General features: G+C 43.4%; 1 protein-coding gene across 1 annotated transcript in view; it reads right to left on the reverse strand.

Moving 5' to 3' along the window:
- Positions 1–1811: 1811 nt before the first annotated feature.
- Positions 1812–24971, reverse strand: part of TXNDC5 (thioredoxin domain containing 5) — a 41966-nt gene continuing 18806 nt past the window's right edge. Inside the window, exons 4-10 of the mRNA XM_066268457.1 lie at positions 16333–16432; positions 13481–13596; positions 10862–10948; positions 9114–9257; positions 4895–4977; positions 3289–3418; positions 1812–2251 (exon numbers count right to left, since the gene is read on the reverse strand). Of these exons, the coding sequence (XP_066124554.1) occupies positions 2129–2251; positions 3289–3418; positions 4895–4977; positions 9114–9257; positions 10862–10948; positions 13481–13596; positions 16333–16432 (783 nt within the window). The 3' untranslated portion in view covers positions 1812–2128. The remainder of the gene's footprint in view (positions 2252–3288; positions 3419–4894; positions 4978–9113; positions 9258–10861; positions 10949–13480; positions 13597–16332; positions 16433–24971) is intronic.

Raw genomic sequence — 24971 nt, forward strand, 5'->3', positions numbered from 1 at the left:
CTTAGAATATTTTTTAAAATGTCTTTTTCACAATCATGTACTAGGAAACCAATTTCATACTAAACTGATTAAATAATACATTTATGATCTATAACTGTTGCACTTACAGCTTTTTTGTAAATATAAACTATAATTTATTGTATATTTTATATCTGTTTTGCTGTAACATTTAAGAAAAGACCAGACTTTTTTTTTTTAAAAAAGAGTTTATTTAGAAAGTATCATAGTGTAAACAAATTGTACCACTGATTTTCTTTCAAGACTCGCGATGCAAAGCTGAAGCCACTCAAGGGATTGTGCTTCTCCAGAAAGTAGGGTGTGTCTTTTTAAAAGAACACCTGTGAACCATAGGTGATTAATAAAGATTTCCTTTAAGGCAGAGGCTGGTCGCAATCCTGCTCTGTTGCCGTATGCCGCAGACAGAAGTATTAGTCTTGTTTCCAAGAGTCGTACCATCAGTTACTTTGTGCCAAGGGACTAGGTCCCCTGAGCATGAAAAGTAGGTGAAGAGTGTTTTACACACAGGGGCTATTATGAGAAGTAACTTGATAGCAGAGAACATACATGTTCCTCTCTCAAGGAAGCTGAGTCCTATAGTTACTTATTTCCAAGAGTGATGGTAAAAAATGTCTAATAACCAGGATGGCATGAATTATAAGGACGCAGCACAGCCTACTTTAGCTGACTCAGCCCTGCCCACTTCATTCTTTGGTCTCTAGGTCAAGTTAATCCCACTCTTCATACAGCAGAGTCAACCTGTGCAAAGGCGGATGATGTACAGTGAGCCTCTAAAACAGGGGTCCCCAAACTACAGCCCGCGGGTCGCATGCAGCCCCGAGGCCATTTATCCGGCCCCCGCCGCACTTCCGGAAGGGGCACCTCTTTCATTGGTGGTCAGTGAGAGGAGCATAATTCCCATTGAAATACTGGTCAGTTTGTTGATTTAAATTTACCTGTTCTTTATTTTAAATATTGTATTTGTTCCCGTTTTATTTTTTTACTTTAAAATAAGATATGTGCAGTGTGCATAGGGATTTGTTCATAGTTTTTTTTTATAGTCCGGCCCTCCAACGGTCTGAGGGACAATGAACTGGCCCCTTGTGTAAAAAGTTTGGGGACCCCTGCTCTGAAAGGACTAGCCAGGAGCAAACCTGAAACTGTTCCCAGTTAGGGCCCTGGAGAAGGGTGCTGAGCTCTCCTGCTCCATTCCCCAGACCAGGACAAGCTCACCAAGTCCTCTTGCCTCAGGCGGCAGACAGAACCGGAATCTTTCTGTGGGTTAACAGAATAGTTAGGACAGGGCTCACGGAAGTTTCCACGCCCACATTTTCCATGGGAGACATCAAATGTTAAACATGAACTTAAAAGTTTTCAAAATCTTCACATGGACCCTGACTCAATGTTAACATAACTAATGAAATCTTTCACCCATGAGAAACAAACAGATGTGTCCCCTGACAGAGGAGACAGCCCAAGTCCTATTTGATGATATTGACACACATATGAGATTATGGCATCAGCGTTATCTTACTCAGGCACATGTTAAAAGTACCATCGCTCTCATTATGGCAAACCTTTTGCAATGAGAGGAGTACTAACAGAAATAAACCCAGGAGCAGCTGTGAAGGTATCTTCCAGAGGTGTGGGATTTTTGTTCTTAAATCTGCTCCAAGTTATGGACCAACAACATTACTAATAAGTCACCTGAGACCTTCAGATCAGAGGAACATCAGTACCATCATGTGGCTGCCTTTCCAGTCTCACGGGCAGTTCAAAAACTATGCTTTGGATGATGCTTTTACCAAAAGCACCCAGGAGCCAAAAATAGAATAGCAATTTGACTTTCCTCATTTCTATTTTAGTCTCAAAGGAAACCATGTTGATTTCATCAAGAGAGGGTTCAAGGGGATGATAGATTGCCACTGAAAATATTTAGTTTGCAAAGGGATCATGAGTTACATATTTACTCAGAGAAACTAGTGTATTGGCTTAAACACACACACACAGAGGAGACACCCCAAGTCCTGTCCAGTCCATTGGGCTCTGTGATGGCCACCCCTGGAAGCTCCGCGCCACATGACTCAGCTCGGCCCCCATGGTCCAGGAGGGGCGGCTCCCAGCTGCACCGTTAGAGTTCGTCCTTGGCCTGGCGCAGGACAAAGTGGTACAAGGATTCCAGGTCTCTGCTCCCACTGTGCTCGCTGACCTTTTCTCCTCCACGGAAAAGCAACAACGTGGGATAGCCTCGTACCTTCAGAGAAAAAAAATCAGTTTGAAAACCAGTGGTCTGAATTGTACGCAAATTACTCCTTAAACCAAAAAATGCCTACGGTTCTAGCCAGGAAAGTCTATGGTTAAACTTTTTAAAATGTATAGACCATTTAAAATGTACCAGATAGTTCTTTAGGCCTATTTATTCACTTTCCAACCCAAAATTACATTCTCACTCATTCCTGTGCACATGGCCCCTGGGTGCACAGTCCGGCCCAGCGGGTCAGCGTGGCCCTGAGGCTCCGCGTTCTGACCAGCTTCCTGGTGCTGCCCAGGCCAGGCAGTGCACCACACTGAGAAGCTGTGAGAGCCTCAGGGAGATATATTTTCAGCTGCAACTGACCTCTTTTTTTCTGACAAGTAAAAAAATGTACGTACTACATCTATTCTCACTCTGAGGTAATAAACATCAGAAGCCTCAAAAGTGTTTTAAGAAAACACAAAAGAAAAATACAAATTATAAATCTAATAGGCTATTAGATGGTGCTCCCAGCTCAGAGAGATGGCACCAGTTAAACAATCCAAGCACCAGACTGGCTTGTTGGTATGGCCCTCTCAGGAGAAAGTTTATGTTCAGATGTTCCCTTCCTTCAGCCATTGTACTTCAGAATGCTGGCTTATGTTAAAAAAAAAAAAAAAAAGCCATGTAGGTATTTATGATGAAGGCTACAGGCCAGGTAACTGTTCTGTCAGCTCAGTGAAGATGTGCGCCTGGGTGGCACCCCTACCCAGTGTGGAATCTCATCTCAGTCACTGTCCGGCCTTACATCCAGATGGCAGGGCCTAAACCCCCCACTGTCATGTGTGTGCTTCTAGAGGGAGAAGAAAGTCTTTCTTTTAGACAGCATCTCTTTTCCTTTACAAAATGAAGAAACAAAACACTACCAAAGGACCCAGAAGGCGCTTTGCCGAGGGATGAGGGCAGCATGCATCATCCACAGTACCAAATTTTGGCTCCACTTGGGGTCTGTTCCCAATACTGAGTCCCTAGAAGTATTTTCATACACAGGTACCCACCGAATATTTGCTGCAAATAGTCCGTTCAGTAGTACAGTCCACTTCAGCGATCTTGACCTCTGCCAAACCAGGGAATTCCTTTTTAGAGAGTTCTTCCCAAGTAGGAGCCAGATTCTTACAATGACCACACCTAGAAACAGAGCAATGACAGCCTTGTTCCAGTCTTGGATTGAGTTCACTCACCTACTTTTCCCTGACAAGCCAAATTGAACTTTATTTTTCTCTATGAGGAAGTTAACAATTGCCTAGAAATGTATAAAACCCCAAAATCTTCCATTCTCTTCTTCCCCATTCTAAACAAGGAAGTCAAAGTCAATCCAAAGTAGACTTTTGGATAATCTGACAGAAACAAGCTGGTCTGAAATCAAGTTTGGATTCTGAAATCATTTCCATGATATGGTAAGTAGGGTTATAACTGGTTTATGATGCACCATGAGCAGGAGGAGATAAACAGGAAACAAAACATACTTGAAATATTTTTTTAAATGATCTAAATGCCAAAAAAATTTTAGATTTGGTTGCTTATGGTCTCAACATTTCCAAACAATTTCACAGCTTCCCACAAACTTCAGTGACTGGGTGTGGGCACTGAGCCACAAGTGAGGTCCGTTCACAGCCTCCCCACTGTGGGCAACTGCGTCCCTTCTCTGACCTCCCCACTACACCAACTGCTCCCTTTCAATACAAGGCATCTTCTGTCTTCAAACTTTATCTATCTTTAGGTTTTTGGGAAAACAGAAAATAAGTTTTGGAGGCATGATTGATTAGTGTTTCTATTTCTTAAGAGCTAAAACTGCACAAGTCACACAAGTCATGTGCTCATTAACTTTTTATTCATGCTGCTATGGGTTCTCATGAATATCTGAAATGAAACTGAAGAGCCAAAGAGACATGGTGACCTTACTTGTTCACTTTTAAACACAGAATGTAACATTCTCCTCAGCACTCCACTTTCCCAAATGGAATGTCTCACTTGTGATGACAACGCCTTGGATTTTACAGCTGAGGAAACTGAGGTTTCGAGGACTGAAAGGATACCTAGAGTTACAACAGTTGTGGGCAGTCTTGGCCCTCTCATCTTCCCACCACTTCAGGTGGCCTTGGTCCCAACCCTGTGCACGCGGTCCCTCTCTGCTCTGGCCTCTGAACACTGTGGCAGCAAGGTGCAGGTCATCAGCTGAACTCTCTAACAAAAAGCTGAGCTCGACTGGATTTCTCTATAACACCTAAAAGAGACTATGGGGCAAAACTACATCATGATGTTCATATTTATTTAGCCGGAAAAAAAAAGCACTCTATTTGGAAAAGCACACGGATACTACAAAAATAAGGTTTGTATGGCCATCATAATTCTTCTCTACTATTATGTTTTCTTCAAAGCAGACTGAACTTTAAAATAAATTAACCTCATTCTCCATAAATAACTGTTTCTGAATACCATCAAACTTGAACATACCTGACCACATTTCCTTATTTCCTACAATAAAACCAGGTGTACACGTAATACCTGCTCAATAATGAGCCTGACTTGGCTAATTGAGCTGAAAAATAGGATGCCACTGAAATGCACTAGGACAAAGTAGTTTCTAAGTAAAGAGCCACTTACCACGGAGCATAAAACTTGACAAAGGTTATTCCCTCTGCAATGGTGTCACCGAAGCTGTTTTCCGTGAGTGCCAGCACAGTGCCCTTGAGGGGAGGAAATGCCACAATCAAACACATCACTTATAGCACAGTGGGATCATACTTTGGGATTGAAGAAATAGGAATCAGTATTTTTAAATGCTATTGTGCATATACTCCACAGTCACACAAAAATACCTATACACCTTGCATTTCACAGGCTACACAAAAGGGTAGACAAGTGGTCTCTGAAGGACAGAGATTTGTCACAGGTTCCATGGGTCCTGAGCCCAGGAGATGCACTGAGAAAGTGGCAGTACCCAGTCCAGTGCTCTGCTCCTTGCCAGCCCAAGGGGTTTCGGGCACAGTGGCTGTCCTTCAGGGCTCTGCAGTGTGGACAGCCAGCTCCAGGAGGACTGTGCATGGATCTGTGCCTCCCAGGCTTGGAGCCTCCTACAGCAACCAGAGTCCAAACACCCATTTATGGGCCCTTTGAAGTCTGCACCATGGGGTTCTCTCACACACTCCACCACTCTCCTGTCATATGGATTCATAAAAATGACCTTCCCTGTGTCTTAGAAGGACCTTACAAAAAGTTAAAAAAGCACAGGCAATGATATTTGCTTTATATATAACAGGCTTCTTTCCATTTTTAAATTTAAATTAAATGTAAAAACTGCTCATCTAAGCTCTGGCTGGATAATTTAGGGAAAGGTGCCACCAAGGCAGTGTGCTCTAACATGATTCTACTCTGATAGTTCTTTACAGAATTATGTCTTGTGTTTCTCCAAAAATACATCTGCAATTCACTCACGAGAGCAAGAATATGGGTGATTTTTCATGTGGCTATGTACCAGGGCTACTCCACTTGAGTCTGGCATCAAGTAACGAACGGCAGTGACTGGGAGGCAGAGTGCCAAGGGCGCCATTGTAGAACACTACCATCTTTCTCTATGTCCAGGAATATGATGCCATGCTCACTGAAAGGCCCACTTAATGGTGGAAAACTTTGGTATAAATAGAAATGGTTCTATGTTTGATGAAAACATCCATAGTATGTAATTATACTCAATTTGGGATGACCTTTATACCACCATGACACACACACTCCTCTAACATATGTGGTCATAACAACTACCAAAACTTCAACCTTTAAGTAACACCGAAGCAGTCTCCAACCTGCAAGAGTCTAACTAAGGAATGGGATGAGGAGCCCATCCCCCCGACCCTGGAAGGGAGGGTAGGTGGCTCCACTGGTGTTTTCAATTCCAAACAGCTGGGGTTTGGGGAGAGATGGCTCTGGGGAGTCGTGCCCACCTCTGTCAATGGGGAGGGTTAGGGACCCACACGGAGGCATGCTAGCAGGTGCAGCCAGCTACCCACTCCCTGAGGAGCAAGAGCACCCTGCCCTTGCCTTTGCCCCCAGTGTCCCAGGTAAGAACTTGGCCTGCCAGGAAGTACAGTTATGTGAACTCAAGTAGCAACATTAAGTATTCTGTTTTGGAAATATGTTCACAAACAGGCCTTATAGTTCTTAGCTTGGAAATCCAAGAACTGTTTTCCTGGGAAAATATTATTTTGACTCCTCTTCAGTGGGTCCTTAGGTTAAGACTCAGCTCTGTTCCTAAGACAGTAACGTAACCCAAATTTTGGTGTAAGTCAAAACAAATCCTAGCCTAGCACAAACAAAACACCTACGCTTTTAACAGTCCAAAATGGCGTAGGTAAGTGTACTGGGGCGCCAACTCCTTCACCACTATGCCATGTTACTGTGTGTTCCTCCATGCACGCAACCAAACTACTTTGCCCACAAAGTCCATAAGTACTACGACACTAACAGCATAAGCTGAAACACTCACACCTCAATTCTTTCAAGTTTTTATGGGAGTGAGCATCGTAAACCTAAATGTCATATGTCCAGACCGTCGTAATCTGAGGACCCCCTATATTCTCATTTTCACCTACATACGTTAGTGTCAGCTTCTACCTGCAGCTTCAGAGGCATAAACCTGAAGTAGACAACCTGCTTTGGATGTAGACAGATGTATCATACTGTCCACTGAACATCATCACCTCAACATCCACCACAGCCCTGAAAATCAACATCCTGAAAACCCAATGCATCACCTTCCTGCCCCTGGCCCCCTTCCTGTGCTTGGTGCCACTGCCTACCAGACACGCCAGAAATCTGAGTCAGCTTGGCCCCGCCATCCTAACTGTGCTCAGAGTTGGACTCCTTATGTTAGCTTCCCTCCTTCTCTCCATCCCCAGTCACAGTCTAAGTTTGGGGTCGCATGCTCTTTAATGATCTAATACACCATTTCTCTCATACATGCTGCTGCCAGTCATCTTTCTAAACCTCAAACCCTCCATTGGATCCCTGTAAATAAAGCTAAAATTCTTGGCTGGCAGACAGCATCCTCTGCAACCCGGCTCTTACCGCTCCTTCTCTCTGGCACCCCGCCATGCACCCCAACCCTCAGCCAGGTAGATTCTCCCACATGCTGCTTACTCCTCCTCCATCAGGCAAGCCTTCCCCACGATGTGCCCCCACAAATACCCATTCACCCGCCAGCTCTTCAGTGACACTCCTTGCCTGTCTCCCCCACCGCTCACAGTGACTGGCCCTGCACACATTTTCATCAGAGCCTCTATGACATCTGTACATATGTGATTCCCATCTTCCTCACCAGACTCACCACTCTGCTCAGGCAAAAAAATGGTCTTAATTTGTTTTTGTTTCCTGGTGGCCTAGGACAGTGCCCGAAACATAACAAGGGCTTAATAATCACAGAACAGCCCTGGCTGGTTGGCTCAGCGGTAGAGCATCGGCCTGGCGTGCGGGGGACCCGGGTTTGATTCCCGGCCAGGGCACATAGGAGAAGCGCCCATTTGCTTCTCCACCCTCACCCCCTCCTTCCTCTCTGTCTCTCTCTTCCCCTCCCGCAGCCAAGGCTCCATTGGAGCAAAGATGGCCCGGGCGCTGGGGATGGCTCCTTGGCCTCTGCCCCAGGCGCTGGAGTGGCTCTGGTCGCGGCAGAGCGACGCCCTGGAGGGGCAGAGCATCACCCCCTGGTGGGCAGAGCTTCGTTTGCCCCTGGTGGGCGTGCCGGGTGGATCCCGGTAGGGCGCATGCGAGAGTCTGTCTGACTGTCTCTCCCCGTTTCCAGCTTCAGAAAAAAAAAAAAAAAAAAAAAATCACAGAACAATCGAATCTAAAACCTTACAAAGTCTGAATAAAGATGTCCCTCAGGGAGTCAAGAGAATGCCTAAGCCAGGGGTCCCCAAACTTTTTACACAGGGGGCCAGTTCACTGTCCCTCAAACCATTAGAGGGCCGGACTATAAAAAAAATTATGAACAAATCCCTATGCACACTGCACATATCTTATTTTAAAGTAAAAAAACAAAACAGGAACAAATACAATATTTAAAATAAAGAACAAGTAAATTTAAATCAACAAACTGACCAGTATTTCAATGGGAACTATCGGCCTGCTTTTGGCTAATGTGATGGTCACTGTCCGGTTCCATATTTGTCACTGCCAGCCGTAACAAGTGATGTGACATGCTTCTGGAGCTGTGACATGTGCGTCCTGCGTCACTGGAAGTAGTACTGTATGTGAGCGATGCTGCGCTTTGCGGCGCCACCACATACAGTACTCCACACAGTACTCACTGACCACCAATGAAAGAGGTGCCCTTTCCGGAAGTGCAGCAGGGGCCGGATAAATGGCCTCAGGGGGCCACATGCGGCCCACGGGCTGTAGTTTGGGGACCTCTGGCCTAAGTCAATTAGATATCCCACAGCCATCCACCTTCAATTCCAGTGCACGGCTTATCTGGTATGGGCCTTTAGGGGCCTGTACAAACCAGGGGTCACAGTAAAAGGACTGCGACAGGCTGTGGAGTGAACAGAAATACCAGCCCAAAAGGCAACAGACAAGCTTCCCTAGCAAATATCCTCAAGCACAGTGATGATCAAATCAAAGAGATTTTGACTCTACTCTCAGGATTTTCCTCACATTGATTTTGGGGAAGTTTTGTTCTTTTTTCTTTTACCCCTTACTACCATGTAAAAGCAGTCATACAGAATGTTTGGTGTTGACAAGTCGGCTGTAAGCAACCATCTGAATTGCTCTGTAGTGTCCCCAGCATCAGAGGAGAATGCCCTCTGTTGGTGATGCTGGCAAAGGCACCCACCTTGTCGGCTTCGGGCTCTGCCGCCGGCACTGGGGCCTCCATAGGCTGGATGGTCTCAGGGGCGCCCCCGTCTGCAGGCCGGAGCTGCGAGTCCACATACTCCCTCAGTGAGTCCAGATCCCGCTTTCCCTTGTACTGGTCAACCTGTCCAGATAAGTGCCACACAGAAACACCGCCAAGTTAGTATGCTTCAGTGCTTGAAACATTCAATTCTCCTCTGACCCTCCTCACCCATGCGACCCCTCCCATCCGATGTCTACCCATGGTGGGTAGACTGTGTGATGTTTGCATGCTCAAATGTAAACAGAAGAGCACAGATTATATACTGAGTGTTGGCTACAATAAGAAAACTTTACAGCAGAGCTGCGAGTCATAGAAGCCTGGGTGCTGCTTGGGTATTTGGAGAAGCTGACCCTAGGCCAGAGATGGAAAGGAGACAGTGAGAATTGTACCAGGTGTGAACATTAAGCCTGCTCAGAGGTCATGATCAGAGCTTAGTTACCTTTGGACAATAGATTTGGGTTATTCTTGTGATAATTTGAGCCAAATGAAAGGTTTCAAAATAGTAAAAATAGTATAACTACTGACAGTTTTTTTTTCTTTCTTTTTTTTAAGATTTATTGATTTTACAGAGAGAGTAGGTGGGATAGAGGGAGGAAGAAATATCAACTCATAGTTGCTTCATTTTAGTTGTTTATTGATTACTTCTCATATATGTCTTGACCAGGCAAGCCCAGGGTTTCAAACTGGCAACCTCAACATTCTAGGTTGACACTTTATCCACTGTACCACCACAGGTCAGGCCTGACAGTCTTGCTTTTTATTTTCATTTCTCTCTCTCTTTCTTTCCCCCCTTCTTTTCCAAGTGAGAGGAGGGAAGATAAGACTTCCATATGTGTGCCAACCAGGATCCCCCTGGGAACCCCATCTGGGGCCAATGCTCTGCCTGCCGGGGGTTGATGTTCTGCCCATCTGTGGCCATGCTCGCAACTGAGCTATTTTTAGTGCCTGAGGCAGAGACTCCATGGGAGCATCTTCAGCAACCAAGGCTGATGCACTTGAACCAATAGAGCAGGGGTCGGGAAACTTTTTGGCTGAGAGAGCCATGAATGCCACATATTTTAAAACGTAATTCCGTGAGAGCCATACAATGACCCGTGTACCTTACGCATTATCCAATAAAAATTTGGTGTTGTCCCAGAGGACAGCTGTGATTAGCTCCAGCCATCCGCAACCATGAACATGAGCAGTAGGAAATGAATGGCTTTGTAATACATGAGAATGTTTTATATTTTTAACGTTATTATTTTTTTAATTAAAGATTTGTCTGCGAGCTAGATGCAGCCATCTAAAGAGCCACATTTGGCTCGCGAGCCATAGGTTCCCAACCCTTGCAATAGAGCCATGGCTGCAAAAGGGGAAGAGAGAAAGAAAGAGAAGTAGGAGGGGAGGGCTGGAGAAGCAGATGGTCACTTCTCCTGTGTGCCCTGGCCAGGAATTGAACCCAGGACATCAACATGCCGGGCTGATACTCTACCACTGAGCCAACTGGCCAGGGCCCCAACAGTTTTGCTTAACTACCCAAATCTTATGAAGAGAAAGGCATTTTTATTCTATTCCATGTACTCCTTCCAACCAGTACCCAAACAATGCATACTGGCAACTGGCCACATCTGTGAAGCCACTTGACAATTCAGCCCACTGTGGTTAAGAGAAAAGTTGTCTCAACACTAGACCTGAAGACATACCTTTTTACCATCTCGGAACCACAGAAGAGTAGGATAGCCACGGACCTGGTTTCCCGAACAGAGTTCATAGTGTTGTGTACAGTCAACCTACAAATACAGATCACGGTCTCAGTTTCTTTGTGAGCCTTCCTGGTCAAAGTGGACAATTGGACACTTGGTAGTTTTGGGGGGTTTTTTGAAGAAATATTCTAAAGCCCCTGACCTGTAGTATTTCTGCCAGTAAGCAGCAGCTTCTGCAGAGACTTTTCCTGAAGAAGCTGCCCCAAAATACACCCGAGCTGAGGGAGCAGGATGCCGAGATTTACTTTAGAGACATGATTTACTTTACTCACTTAAAATGTCCACTTTTAGGAAGCAGCACGTTTATACCCTGAATTGGCTCACAGGTGAAGAGGGAGACCTTACGCTGACATCAAGGGAGGGCAGGCCTGGCTGTCGGAGATGGACTCCCGTAAATTACAATGCTAGCTTAGAAATGTATTCTCATGTTCAAACTTACGAAGTTTTAAAATCAAGGAAGAGCACGGGGTCAATTTTGAATAGAAGTACTTGGTATATGAGAAAGCTAAAACTGAAAAGATGTCAAATCAAGATTATGCCATGTCCTTAAGTCTATAAATTCAATTTACCAACTATTGTAGCTCTTCAGATATTTTAATTAACTTAAATCTTTATAAGATTCTGCTTGTTCAACATTTTCATGAAACATTTTATCCTAAATCACTTCTCTCTCCTACTGGCATTAAAATCAGCTATGTGGGACTAAGTTGTTTTTTACTATGTCAGTCAAGTAGGTTGAAAATGTTACTTCAACAGATAAGACTGAAGTCAGGGAACAATTAAGTGTTACACTGAAGCACAGGAAGCCTTAAATTAAAATCAGGCATGCGGGTGCATTTTTCCAATCTAGCTCAGGCACCTGTATGTCCACAGAGATGAAGGACCACAAACAGCCCAGCTACTGAGACTGTGTTTGCTCCAGTGACAGAAACTGAAAATAAAAAAATCCTCCATCAAAGTTCAAAAAACAATTTAAAGTTAAGGCTACAAGAAATAGGGAAGACAGAAGATTACTTCTCGAAATATTCAATAAATGTAAAATCATAATCATACATGTACATGCTAGAACATATTATTGAAAGTGTCACAGGAAACACTGAAAACCCCACTTAACAACTCCTACAATTTACTGGCCATTTGCTTCAGCTAACCACCATGCTGAGCTCTCTGCTTTCATTCTTAGGACCACCAGTTAGATCTCACCTAACTGCTTCACAAAGAGGTTGAATGAGGTGAGAAGTTGCTCTACCTTGGCTAGCTATGCCTATCTGACTCCCAAATTTATCCTTTTGACCATCTCACCAAGCTGAGCAGATAGTCTTAACTACATTCCTAGACACATAGTACAAATATTGATCGATTTACGACCTATGCAACTTATGATCATTTGACTTTACGACCACAATGGCTAGCCACGACTGCTCCACGTCTGGCAGCACAAGCGTTGCCCAGCTGGGCGTACGACAGTGTGGACCAGCTTCCGGCAGCACTACCATCTCCGTGTGCACCATTTCAACTGTTATCTCAGACTCGGTACAGAAATTTGTGTTTTCTGTCTTGGATATTTTTCATCTAACCCCTCCCAAGATATCTACTAAGAGGAAATTGTCTTTGCAAATATTAAACCAGTTGTACTGGTAATGCAGTGTTTTACTTAAACCTGACGAATGTAAAAATAAGAAACAAAATGGTGTAGAGATGATACAAATGGCATAAAATGAACAAAGAAAATTATGATATATAACAATAATGAAAGAAAATTATGATAAAATATGACTTAAAGATTTTTATAACATCATTTCACAGTACTGTACATAAAGCCTACTCAACTTACGACCAAATCAAGTTACGACCGGTCTGTCGGAACCAATCGTGGTGGTAAGTCGAGCACTAGCTGTATCACTTCTGTGTACAAATCAGCCCCCTGGCAATAGAGATGATGAGATTTTCATGAAAGGAAACCCGGGCAGGTTTGCCTAGTGGGTGCCAGAGTTTGGAGAAGATTAATGCGCCTGATGGCATAAAAGCTGCTGGATATTTCCAGAAAATCGAGTTACACAGAAGTTGTTAGAGAACACTCCTGGTTTTTCTGCATAAAGTAGGAAATGTTGGAAAGACGTCCATGCAGCAGAGCGGGCTGGGGCTCACTGCAGGGAGGGTCTTCTGCACGCCATGTGAGCATGGAGCCCAGGGTCCTTTAGGAAAGAATTCTTGGGTGAGATCAAATGTGGATGGTCTCCAAGTCCTCTAGTGAACACTCCCCGAGGCTCTGCCCCTATCTTTGCAAAAAGGGCCTTGGGGCTGCCAATTCGGAATTGGCCATCGCTTCAAAATAAACAAAAGAGCCAGAGCCATAATTCATCTCTAAACTGTGGAAAAGCCGGCACACTCACAACCAGGCTGCCATCTGTGAAGGTGAAATGAATTATCAAGTGGCACACTAAATGGAAATAATAAATCAAGTCTGCGACTTTGCACACAGAATGAATAATGGACTACTTTGCTAATTAATCCGGCTGCAGGCGGTCTATTTCCAGTTTAATAAGGGCTTTCACTTACCTTGCTAATCTTGACAGTTTCGGAATGCTCAAGGCCCAGTGCCAGCTGCTCCCAGTTTGGAGCCAGAGCTTTGCAGTGACCACACCACGGAGCGAAGAACTTGATAAAGTGGTCGCCTTCCATGGGGAGCCGAATGGAGGCAGAGAAGGGGAAAAAGGCAGCGTAATTTATGTGACACCTGACTACAGAATTGAGTGGAAACATCTGATCTTAGTCCTCTTACAAAGCTCATTTTGGGATGAACCCTTTAACTGGTAAAAAGTGACACTCCATCAAAAATGTCTATGGCCGTGATTTTACAACAAGCCTCAAAACCAAAACTAACTTGTTATCTCTGGAGGACAACAGAGAATCAACTCATTATTCAGAAAACTTGGAAATAAAAAGAAAGAAGCAGGCATTTGGATAGCCAGGTGAAAATCAAGACAGGGTGCATGAATTAGAACAGCAGCATTTGGTGTCCAGAACGAATGAATGACTCTAGGCAGAGACTGTTATGTCTGATGTTACAGAGATTTCAGCAGCTATGAAGTCTTGCCCAAACTGCCCAAAAACATCAAACAGAAACTGATATTGTCTCTCGATCCAAGCAGCAGTTCACAGGGACAGCGAAATCAGGGACACATGTGAATGGAATCAGCATTGGCCACACCAGGAACACTCCACAAGTCACACAACCTATGTGGTGAGCAACAGAACGTACGAAAAGGAAAGAGATGTCAGGGGTACATATAGAGGAAATAGACTTAAATGAGACATTTTAGAAAGGCCCGACTAAACTACAGTGTTGCGGAGCACACACTTGGGTGATGAAACTGCAAAGAGCACGGATGGTTTCCATAGAAGTCAGGTGGTGCCTCCTCGGGGCTGTGACTGGGATGGGGCACAGGGAGGCTAGCAGGCTTATTCCTTGAAATGAATGGCCTTGGCCAGTTGGCTCAGTGGTAGAGCATCGGCCTGGCATGCGGAAGTCCCGGGTTCGATTCCCGGCCAGGGCACACAGGAGAGGCGCCCATCTGCTTCTCCACCCCTCCCCCTCTCCTCTGTCTCTCTCTTCCCCTCCCACAGCCAAGGCTCCATTGGAGCAAAGTTTGCCCAGGGGCTGGGGATGGCTCCTTGGCCTCTGCCCCAGGCACCAGAGTGGCTCTGGTCGCAACAAAGCGACACCCTGGATGGGCAGAGCATTGCCCGCTGGTGGGCGTGCTGGGTGGATCCCGGTCGGGGCGCATGCGGGAGTCTGTCTGACTGCCTCCCCATTTCCAGCTTCGGAAAAAAAAAAAAAAAAAAAAGAAATAAATGATGGCCACAGAGTGACCACTTACGAACAATTCACTAAGTCCTATGTTTCCTGTACCTGTATTGTATTACTCCCTTGGCTAAGGGGGGGAAAAAACCAAACCTCAAATATCATTAGACACTGAAGATTTCTTTCTAGGCTGTTCCTACCTTAACCACTGAAATCAGGCTACGGCCAGAGAAAACTAAACAATGGATGCTGAATCGTGACTCACACTCAGAGCAGGACATTGCCGCATCAGTGCTCACAGCAGCATCTCATCACTATGCTGATGACGCATTTGAAGGAAATGGTGAAAAACTTGCTTCCAAAAATAAGCAAGTGATCTTCAACGCTGAAACAAGGTCTCTCCAGACAGCTTTGTTGCTAACCCTGTGTGGTGAGGTGCAGACAGGATGCCCAGGAACCCACTAGAGTATCAGTGAGAAGCTGTGGGGGCAGGAGGCTACTTTCTGAGGAGAGGCCCCCAATGCAGGCAGCAGGGACACCTCTAGAATGCTGCCCTTCAGTGAGGATGTGCTGAGGGAGGGACCAGGATGGGCTTACAGGAAATGGTCTACAACAAGGTGATTTGGGTAGCACATCCTGCAGGGAGCCCAAGCTGGTCTCAAATTAAAGTGGATCCCTGCAGGGGAAAAGCTCTTGAAGTTCCTCTGTCGGAGCACTGGTACAAATTAAACAGCCATCTTTAATAAAAATGGAAAACAGCTGAGGGCATCACAATTAGTCCTGACCTGAAGTGTGTGGGGGAAGCAAGCTGATTTAGACATTGAGTGGGGTGGGGTCGACTCCCAGCAGGCTGAAGTCACATGGCCAGATACGATTTGAAGCCCCTTTCCATAACATTTCCAGCCCAGTCTTAAGGGGGAATTTCTCTCCATGGTAGCATTTGAGAATGGAGTCAGCAAGGCAGCTGAACTTGCTTTCAAGTCATTCACTGCTGAGCCAACTTTTCTGAAATGTGTGAAGAAAGGAGGATTTATATTATTAACATTAAGAATTGTACATAGGTCATTTTGATATTTAGGAGACCATTTTCAGACATAAGCTGTGGTCTAAAGAAAAGATTTCAAGTATAAAGAACATGGATTCTGATTCACATGTTATAACAAGTTTCACTAAATAAACTAAATTCTAGTTTAAACAGATTAAATCTTGTTCCTGCCTCAGATCAATAAATAAGTGTATGATTGGCATTAATATAAACACACACTTTCTTATCCAAGAAGGCACTATCTAGTTGCTATACAAATTAAGTACTACTCATGATTTGTGAGCTCTAAATTTCTATACCTATGGCTTCAGCTTAGCATTAAAACTCATTTCTTTAAGGACAGGGACAAAAGGGGGTATAATATCTGAGAGGAGAAACATTAAATAATGATGTTTACATGTCCTGAAGACAGAAATCCTGGCTTAGTGCCACAGATGCTATTTCCTATGAGCCCCCAAGTGGCCAAAAGCACAAGCCCAGCAAAGTGAGGAGTAACAGATGATCAGTGGTTCCGAGAGATGTGTACCCATTGTGAGTACCCTCAAGATTCGCCTGCTGTACCTTTTGTGACATGCAGCTCAAAGTTGCTTGCTGACAGCTCATACAGCCCCTGCTTGGGCTCCGGGGCTCTGGGTGCTTCTACTTCTGGCTCTGGTATATGCTAGGAAGAAACAAAAACATCGTCACTGAGTTTTTCTGTGAAGACTTAGTTAAACCTAGCAAGGAGGTAACCTGTGTATGTCTAGAGCCTTCTGCAGATCTCCTTCCCCACCTGGCCACCTTAGCCCTATGTGGGACACTGCTATGTGGAGGGAGGCCAGGGCAGGACCCGACTGTCAGGTGTTCTAGACACTTCAGTTCTAAGCCCCTTGTCAGTCTCCCCTCAGCAAATGTTCCAGGACTGACATCGGAGGGAAACAGGTAACAACCATCCCCACCCCAACCTGTCCTTTGCTGCCCCAAATCCAACCAAACAGAGCAGACAAACTGAAGGATGGGACCTCTGCAGTGACACTCATCTCATTCTCTGAAATGCAACCTGAGATTTCACATGGAATACAAAATGATATTCTCGATGGACTGGCTCTCAAGGAAAGAATACCTGCCACACAAAGGTAGAAAACTGGACAAAACTGAGAATGAGCCACAACCAGAGAAAAGGACAGCCTGGCTATCATGTATTCACACATATGGCAAAAAATAACAAAAACCACTGAGGAAGGTAAAAGTCTGAAGGCCTGATAAAAGAGAAAAGGAAGTGGTGCAGAGGTAACCCCAGAGGAACGAGGGCAGCAGAGAGAAAGCACAGAGCAAACGTGGGCTGTACTTGTGAGAAAGAATATCACCTGCATGGCTGCGTTGGGACAGAAACACATCATGAAGGTGCAACAGTGGCTTTGAGAGAGAGGCTTCTGCCAGGGCCTGCCAGGGTAATTGTACCACTGTGTACAATTACATATATAGGCACCATCGTACATACTACTCAATTCTATATTTCTCAAATTCTGAGGCTAGTACAGCTGGGGTCACTGAATCAACATTCTGCTAGAGATACACGACTATTACTCAACTATCATGTGGCAGTTCACATTTCTATTAAAAAGTATACCCAAGTTAAATCATTATAAGCTTTAAAAGTGCCGACAGCCCAAAGGTGTACAGAGTTGTCATCAGAAAGCCCATGAAGTTTTCCTTTCTGCTGTTGGCTTGTCAAAATTTCAAAGTGCTAAGTCTGCACACAAAAGGATGTCCAAGAGAATGATGGCTAAGTGAACAGTCAGTGAGTTCCAATAAGGGGAAACAGAACACTCCATGTGTGAGAAGATGTTCAAAGGGCTTTGGTGTTAAAATGTTATTTATAGCACCAATGGGACACTATCGCCACACTCAGGTGCTCTGTGGCAGATACCAGAAAGGTCCCCGCCATCGTGGGAACACTACGGCATATCACAGAAACAGGCACTCTAGATTCTTGAGAAACCAATTCGCCTATATATATTTTTGTATGACAGACAAAGAGAGAGACAGAGAGAAGGATAGATAGTGACAGACAGGAAGAAAGGGAGAGAGATGAGAAGCATCAATTCTTCATTGCGGCTCCTTAGTTGTTCACTGATTGTTTTCGCATATGTGCCTTGACCAGGGGGCTACAGTAGACCAAGTGACCCTTTGCTCAAGACAGCGACCTTGGGCTCAAGCCAGCGACAATGGGGTCATGTCTATGATCCCATGCTTAAGCCAGCGATCCCGTGCTCAAGCTGGTGACCTCAAGGTTTTGATCCTGGGTCCTCTGTGTCCCAGTCCGACACTCTATCCACTGTGCCACCACCTGGTAGGGCCCAATCTGCCAATATTGATGATGAACCATAAAAGTGGTCTTGCTTCTATCTTCTTTGCCTTGCTATTTTATGTCTGAGAATATATTCTAAAAATATCACTGAATGGTAGAAAAAAATATCCTTTTCAAAGATAAACACATTCCTTATAGCATTTCTGATAACAGAATAATTTTAATATGCACTGGCAAAAAAAGTCAAATTATGACAAACCCACATAATATACGATCAGTGTAAAGAGAATATAACAATACAAAAATATCGTTAATGAAATGTTTATGACTAGAACTGTTTAAATGGAAAATTAAGAAGCAAGCATGGAAATATAAAAATTGAGCTAGATTGTAAGAAATGGTAGGTTTTCTTTTCTTTGAGTTTCTTTAATATCTCTATAACATAAGAAGGAAAACAATCTAATTTATCCTATCAAGATAAAAAATATATTTATCAAGGTACTCAGGTATAAATACAGATCAGAAGGACTTTTAAAAAAGTTTTTGCAGATAACATCAGAATAATGGAGGCATGAGAGATACCCTTGATCTCTTGAAATTTCAACAAATTAAATAGCTGTAACTCAGCGAAGGAACCCCAGCCTGAAAGATCTGCTCACTCAACTGACTAAAGGTGGGAAGGAAAAAAAATGGGGGGGGGGGCGAAAGATAAAAAGCACTCTTGGTCAGGTTCAGGAGAGGGGAGAGGCCCAGACTGTCTGGCTTTTGTCTGGCAGGGCTCCAGACAAGGGAGAAACTTGAAGTGACTGGCTCTTCTTCTGCAGGGAGGGGTACAAAGATTGGGGGAAATTTAGTGTGATGCTGAACCAAAGCAGCAGAATGAGGGGTCACCACAAGTGTTCTCACAGTCTGCCTGCAGCCTGCATTTGACAGAGACACAAAAATACAAAGTGCAGCCAGCCACCCATCCTCCCAGATACCGACTCCTTCCCCTTGTGGTACAGAGGGTGGCAGAGACAGATCCCACAGCTAGTTCTAGAAACACTTTTTCCCCTGAAGAGCAGAGGTGCTCTGTGTCTTGTCCCCTGCTCTGCTGGGATGCAGGGAAGAGCACCAGGAAGCCTGAGATCGTCATTGCAAAAGTTGTAAAGCCCTCACAAGTCCTACCCATTATCGTAACTGTGGCCACACCTCTACCTTTGTGACAAAATCCCAGAGTTCAGCCTGGGATTTTACAGAGCTAAAACTTGTAATCCAGAGTCACCTACTGGAAAAAGAAAGAAAACCTCTTGGGAATTATTTCTTTTCTTTTAATTTTTTTGTTGTTATTGTTTTGCTTGTGTTTATTAGGTTTTTGTTGTTGTTGTTGTTCTTTTGTGGTTTCTCTTTAACTTTTACCTCTTTTTATTTTATTTTAAATTTTTTTTTTTTGCTTGATTTCTTAATATCACCCTCAAATACCCTCAAGGCAGAAAAATACTAATACCATGGCTATCTAAGAAAGAAGCATAATTCAGAAAGAAAACGAAAACCTCCAGAAAGCAATCTCAATCACATGGAAACCATGGGAGTTAAACAATAGAGAATTCAAAATTAAAGTTTTGAAAATGCTCAAGGAGATGTGAGAAAACACTGATAGGCAACTTAATGAGCTCAGAAAACAAAACCAATACCTAACCAAGAAAATTGAAACTTTAATAAAAGAGATGAAGAACTCAATACACAAAATGAAAAGTGAACTAGCAAGTTTAGTTAATAGAACAGGCCAGATAGAAGAGAGAATCAGTGACACTGGAGACAGGCAACTAGGGATGATACAGAGAGAAGAATCAAGAGAGACTCAAGAATTTTTAAAAAGTGAGAGAACTCTATGAGAACTGTCTGATTCCATCAAAAAGAGCAATATAATAATACTAGGTATTTCAGATAAAGAAAAGGAGAAGGGAATGGAGAGCCTACTCAAACAAATAATTAATGAGAACTTCCCAAGTCTATGAAAAGAGATCCTCAAATCCAAGAAACAAACAGAACTCCTAGTAAGCTCAACCAAAACAGGCCTTCTCTAAGGCACATTGTAATAAAATGTCAAAATCATGACCAAAAAAAAAAGCCCTAAAGGCAGCTATGAAAAAGAACTTAACATATAAAGGAAGGCCCATCAGGTTATCATCAGACTTCTCAGCAGAAACTCTACAAGCCAGAAGAGAGTGGACACAAACATTCAAAGTACTGAGAAAGACAAATTATCAGCCAAGAACACTATATCCATCAAAGTTTTCCTTCAAATATGAAGGATAAATAAAAAATTTTCCAGACATACAGAAGCTGAGGGAATTTATCACTAGAAAACCCCACTGCAGGAAATACTCAAGGGTGTTATTCTACTGGATACAAAGAACAAAAGAACACAAAACTACAAGTAAAGCTACAAGAAGGTTACAATATAAACAAGGATAATCTGTGTGACAACAAAGGCATAAAAGGAAAGAAGATAAAAGTCTGAAGTAGCAAAGGAGGATGGAGTAAAAAAGCACTCATAAGATAAAAGAGTCCTGTATATGTGAAACTTTTGTTCTCAATAACCTAACAGTAACCATCCATGAGAAAAACAAAACTGAAACTCAAAGCTTAAAAAAAAAAGAGGAAATAAGAGAAAGGAAGCATGGAATACCACCAAACAAAAACTGACAGAAACACAAAGGAAAAGAACCAAAGGAGACATAGAGCTACTGGAAAATAAAACATACAGTGGCTATAAAAAATCCTCATGTGTCAGTAATTACCCTAAATGTAAATGGACTGAACTCACCAATAAAGAGGCACAGAGTAGATGATTGGATCAAAAAGCAAAACTCAACCATATGCTGCCTTTAAGAGACACATCTAAGCTGAAGGACAAAAGTAGATTCAAAGTGAAAGGTTAGAAAATGATGCTCCAAGCAAATAATACCCTCCAAAAAGCAGATGTAACCATACTTGTATCTGACAATACCAACTTCAAGACAGCAAAAGTAACACAAGACAAAGATGGACATTACATAACGATAAAAAGAACACATCAAGAAGACATAACACATCTTAATATCATATATATGCACCAAATCAGGGAGCACCAAAATATATAAGACATCTACTAACAGATCTAAAAACAGAAACAGACAAAAATATTCAATCATAGTCAGAGATCTCAACATACCACTGATAGCTTTAAATAGATCATCCAAACAGAAAATCAATAAAGAAATATCGGTCTCTGCCTGACCAGATGGTGATGCACTGAACAGAGCATTAACCTGGGATGCTGAGGACCCAGATTCAAAACCCCAACCGGGGGCTCACCAGCTTGAGCATGAGGTTGCTGGCTTGAGTGTGGGATCAAAGACATAACCCCATGGTTGCTGGCTTGAGCCCAAAGGTTGATGGCTTCAAGCCCAAGATTGCTGGCTTAAGCAAGAGGTCCCTCACTGGCTTAGCTGGAGGCCTCCAGTCAAGGCACATATTAGAAAGCAATCAATGAACAACTAATGTGCCACAACTACCAGCTGATGCTTCTCATCTCCCTCCCTTTCTGTCTCTGTCTCTCTCATATTAAAAAAAAAAAAATCAGGTTTAAATGACATACTAGAACAAATGGACATAATAGACATTTATAGAACATTTCATCCCAGAACATCAGATTATACATTCTTTTCCAGTGTACATGTAACATTCTCAAGGAGAGACCATATGTTGGGCCACAAAACTAACCTCAACAAATTTAAGAAGGTTGAAATTATACCAAACATATTCTCTGCCATAAAGCTTTAAAAGTAGAATTCAACTACAAAAAGTAAAGAAACCCACAAAAATGTGGAAATTAAATAACACACTTCTGAAAAATGACTGGGTCAAAGAAGAAATAAAAGCAGAGATTAAAAGACATATACAGACAAGTGAGACTGACAACAGGATATATCAAAACATCCCGGATGCAGCAAAAGCAGTAACAAGAGGGAAGTTCATATCACTATAGGCTTATATCAAAAAACCAAGAGAGATCCCAAGTAAACCTAACATCATACCTGAAAGAACTAGAAAAAGAACATGGCAACTCAAGTTCAGCAGAATAAAGGAAATAGAAAAAATTAGAGCAGAACTAAATGAAATAGAGAATAAAAAAACTATAGAAAAAATTAATACAGCAAAGAGCTGGTTATTTTAAAAGATCAATAAAGTTGACAAACCCCTGGATAAACTCACTAAGGAAAAAAGAGAAAGGAATTATATAAACAAATTCTGAAATGAAAGAGATATACAAAGGATCATACTAGAATACATATAAAAGATTATATGCCGTCAAATTCAACAACCTAGAAGAAATGGATAAGTTCCTAGAACTATACCAGGGGTCGGGAACCTATGGCTCATGAGCCAGATGTGGCTCCTGGATGGCTGCATCTGGCTCACAGACAAATCTTTAATTAAAAAAAAATAACATGGAGTGACGTCACGGAAATGGCGCCATGAGCAGCGCGTCCGACAGCTCTCCCCTAAATCACAACAAATTTATCAACTAGAAACAGAAAAATTTATCCTCGGAGCATTCCGGAGTTCCACACAAACTGATAGCGAAAGGACTGTTATCACTTGAATCTGAGAGACGAGGGTGTGGAGGAATCTACCACAGGGACGTTCTTACAAACCGCAAGGAAGTGCGCCTGTGGTGAGTCAGCCCATATACTTGGGAACCGCGAGCCGCCACCGCCAGCCGCCGCGAGCCCCCGCGAGCCGCCGCCGCGAACCGCCGCCGCGCGAGCGCCCGGTCCGGTTGAGCTCCGCTGACGTTCCCAGCGGCCCGCACACTGCGAGTGGGGGTCGCCGGCCACCGGTGCCCGGAGCGCCCCATTCGCGCGCGTGCCTTGGGCATTCCACGCGCCCAGGGCGCCCTGCTGGCCCGCACACCCAGGGGGCTCCATTATCCTGCGCCTGGTGCGGTCCAGCCACCAGCGGCGGGCGAGCGGGAGAGGCTTGGGAGATTCTCTCCGTGGGCGGGGCACCTCACCCAGCCATTCAAGCTAACAATCAAGCGTTGGGGGAGGGGTGCGCGCAGGCAGACTAAAATACCTTCGGAAGCACAGCTGCGACCCAATCACTGAAATTAGCTAAACCCATGAAATCTGCACACCCTCGGTTCTAATTGATAAGATCTCTCTCAGTTCAGTGATCCAAGACAAGAGGCGTGATATTTTTTAGTGCCTCTCGCTAAAGGGGCGGGGACAACTTCTGATTAATAGAGCCTCCATATTTAGGGATAAACGCTAACAAGAAGGACTTGGCAGATAATAAGGTCTATACTACACTAGTCGTAAGCAGAGACTAGTGCCTCTTCTTCCCTGCAAAAACAGGCTACAAAGTGTGGAAAGCCTGGGTTGAGAGGTCCAACTAAATGATAGGCGCTGAACAGTCACCTTGACAACAACTGACTCCCACCCCCGCCTGATTACACTGGAGGCCCTGACTGTCAGAGCCTTTCCCAAAGCCTTGCACTGAGTGGGGATAGAGTGGGGATTTCCCAGCTCTTTGAGCCTCTTACTCCCCAGGCAGAAGCAATTGCAGCCTTATAGCTGGATCACCAGGCTGCTAATTCAGAAAGGGGGGACTAGGAGAGAGAATCCAGGAAAGCAAACTCTCTCATCGTTGGACCCTGCAAACGCCAACAAGCCTTTACTTCCAGCAAGACTAAAGCCAATTATATGACATTGCCATAGAATCCCATCAACTGCAAATCCCTACCTAAGAGTGACACAGGGGCAGAGCCTGGGGTACAGAGTCACCGACCAGGAAGAGGGAGAGAAAAGAAAAAGGAAGAAGTTAACCTCTCAAAATCAAGAAAAACCCACAGACTTTACAACTTGATCCACTATTTTTTTTGTTGTTGTTTGTTTCTTCTATCTTTTTGCCTTTATTTCCTCCACCTCGGTCCTTCTATTCTCTGCCCATCTTATGCTTCCCCTTTCTTGAACTACACTACCCATGAGTGTTGCATTTTATTTTTCTTCTTCATCCTCACCCTCCTTTAAGGTTATACTCCAAAATACTTAACTCTCACTCCTCACTCTCTCCTCTTTTTTTTTTTTTTTTGTCTTGCTTTATTTTGTTTTTTTCTCTTCCTATTTTATTTCTTCTTTCGTTTTTCTCTTTTTCTTATTTTTTCCTTTCTATTCGTTTTTTCTTTTCTCATTTTACTTTCCTCCCATATAATCCTCAATCACGAACAAATTAGTTAATTTGGGACTCAAGGCTTTTTTTTGGCTTTATTTCTCTTTTTTGCTTTTGTTTATATTTTTTTTTCTTGTTTGTTTATTTTTGTGGCATTTTGGGTCCTCCCAACCCAAGGTCTCCATTGTATTTAGTCTTCGCTCCACTTAATACAACAGATTTCTACTTATTATTTTTATTTTTTCTTCTTTATTATTCTTTTTTGGTCCTTTTTTCTGGTTCCCTCTTATCCCTCTCATTATATCTCTTAGTTGACCATCACATACAAGCAAATCATCTTATGCTTGTCTAAGATTTTCTTCCCTTTTTTTTTTTTTTTTTTTTTTTGCATTTAGTAGGTCCCTACTCCCTTTTTTTTGCCCCTTGAACTCTTCACCCCAAATCAGGCCCTCCATTATAGGCACAATATTTCCCTGAGGAGGGGAGAGGAGGGAAAGAGAAGAGAGAAAAAAAGGGGGAAATAATAAATTATTACTGTTTTTTTTTGTGGGGTGTTTTACCTTTTTTTTTTTTTTTTTTTTTTTTTACTTTTTACTATTTATTAATTCTAATTAGTGCTATCAATAAGACCACCCTCAGATGCCGATAAGAAAGAGGAAATCGAATATTATGGATACAAAAGAAAGGTAACACAAATAGATGTGGAAAAATC

The sequence above is a fragment of the Saccopteryx bilineata genome, chromosome 3 (assembly GCF_036850765.1).
Source record: "Saccopteryx bilineata isolate mSacBil1 chromosome 3, mSacBil1_pri_phased_curated, whole genome shotgun sequence".
Classification (NCBI taxonomy): Eukaryota; Metazoa; Chordata; class Mammalia; order Chiroptera; family Emballonuridae; genus Saccopteryx; species Saccopteryx bilineata.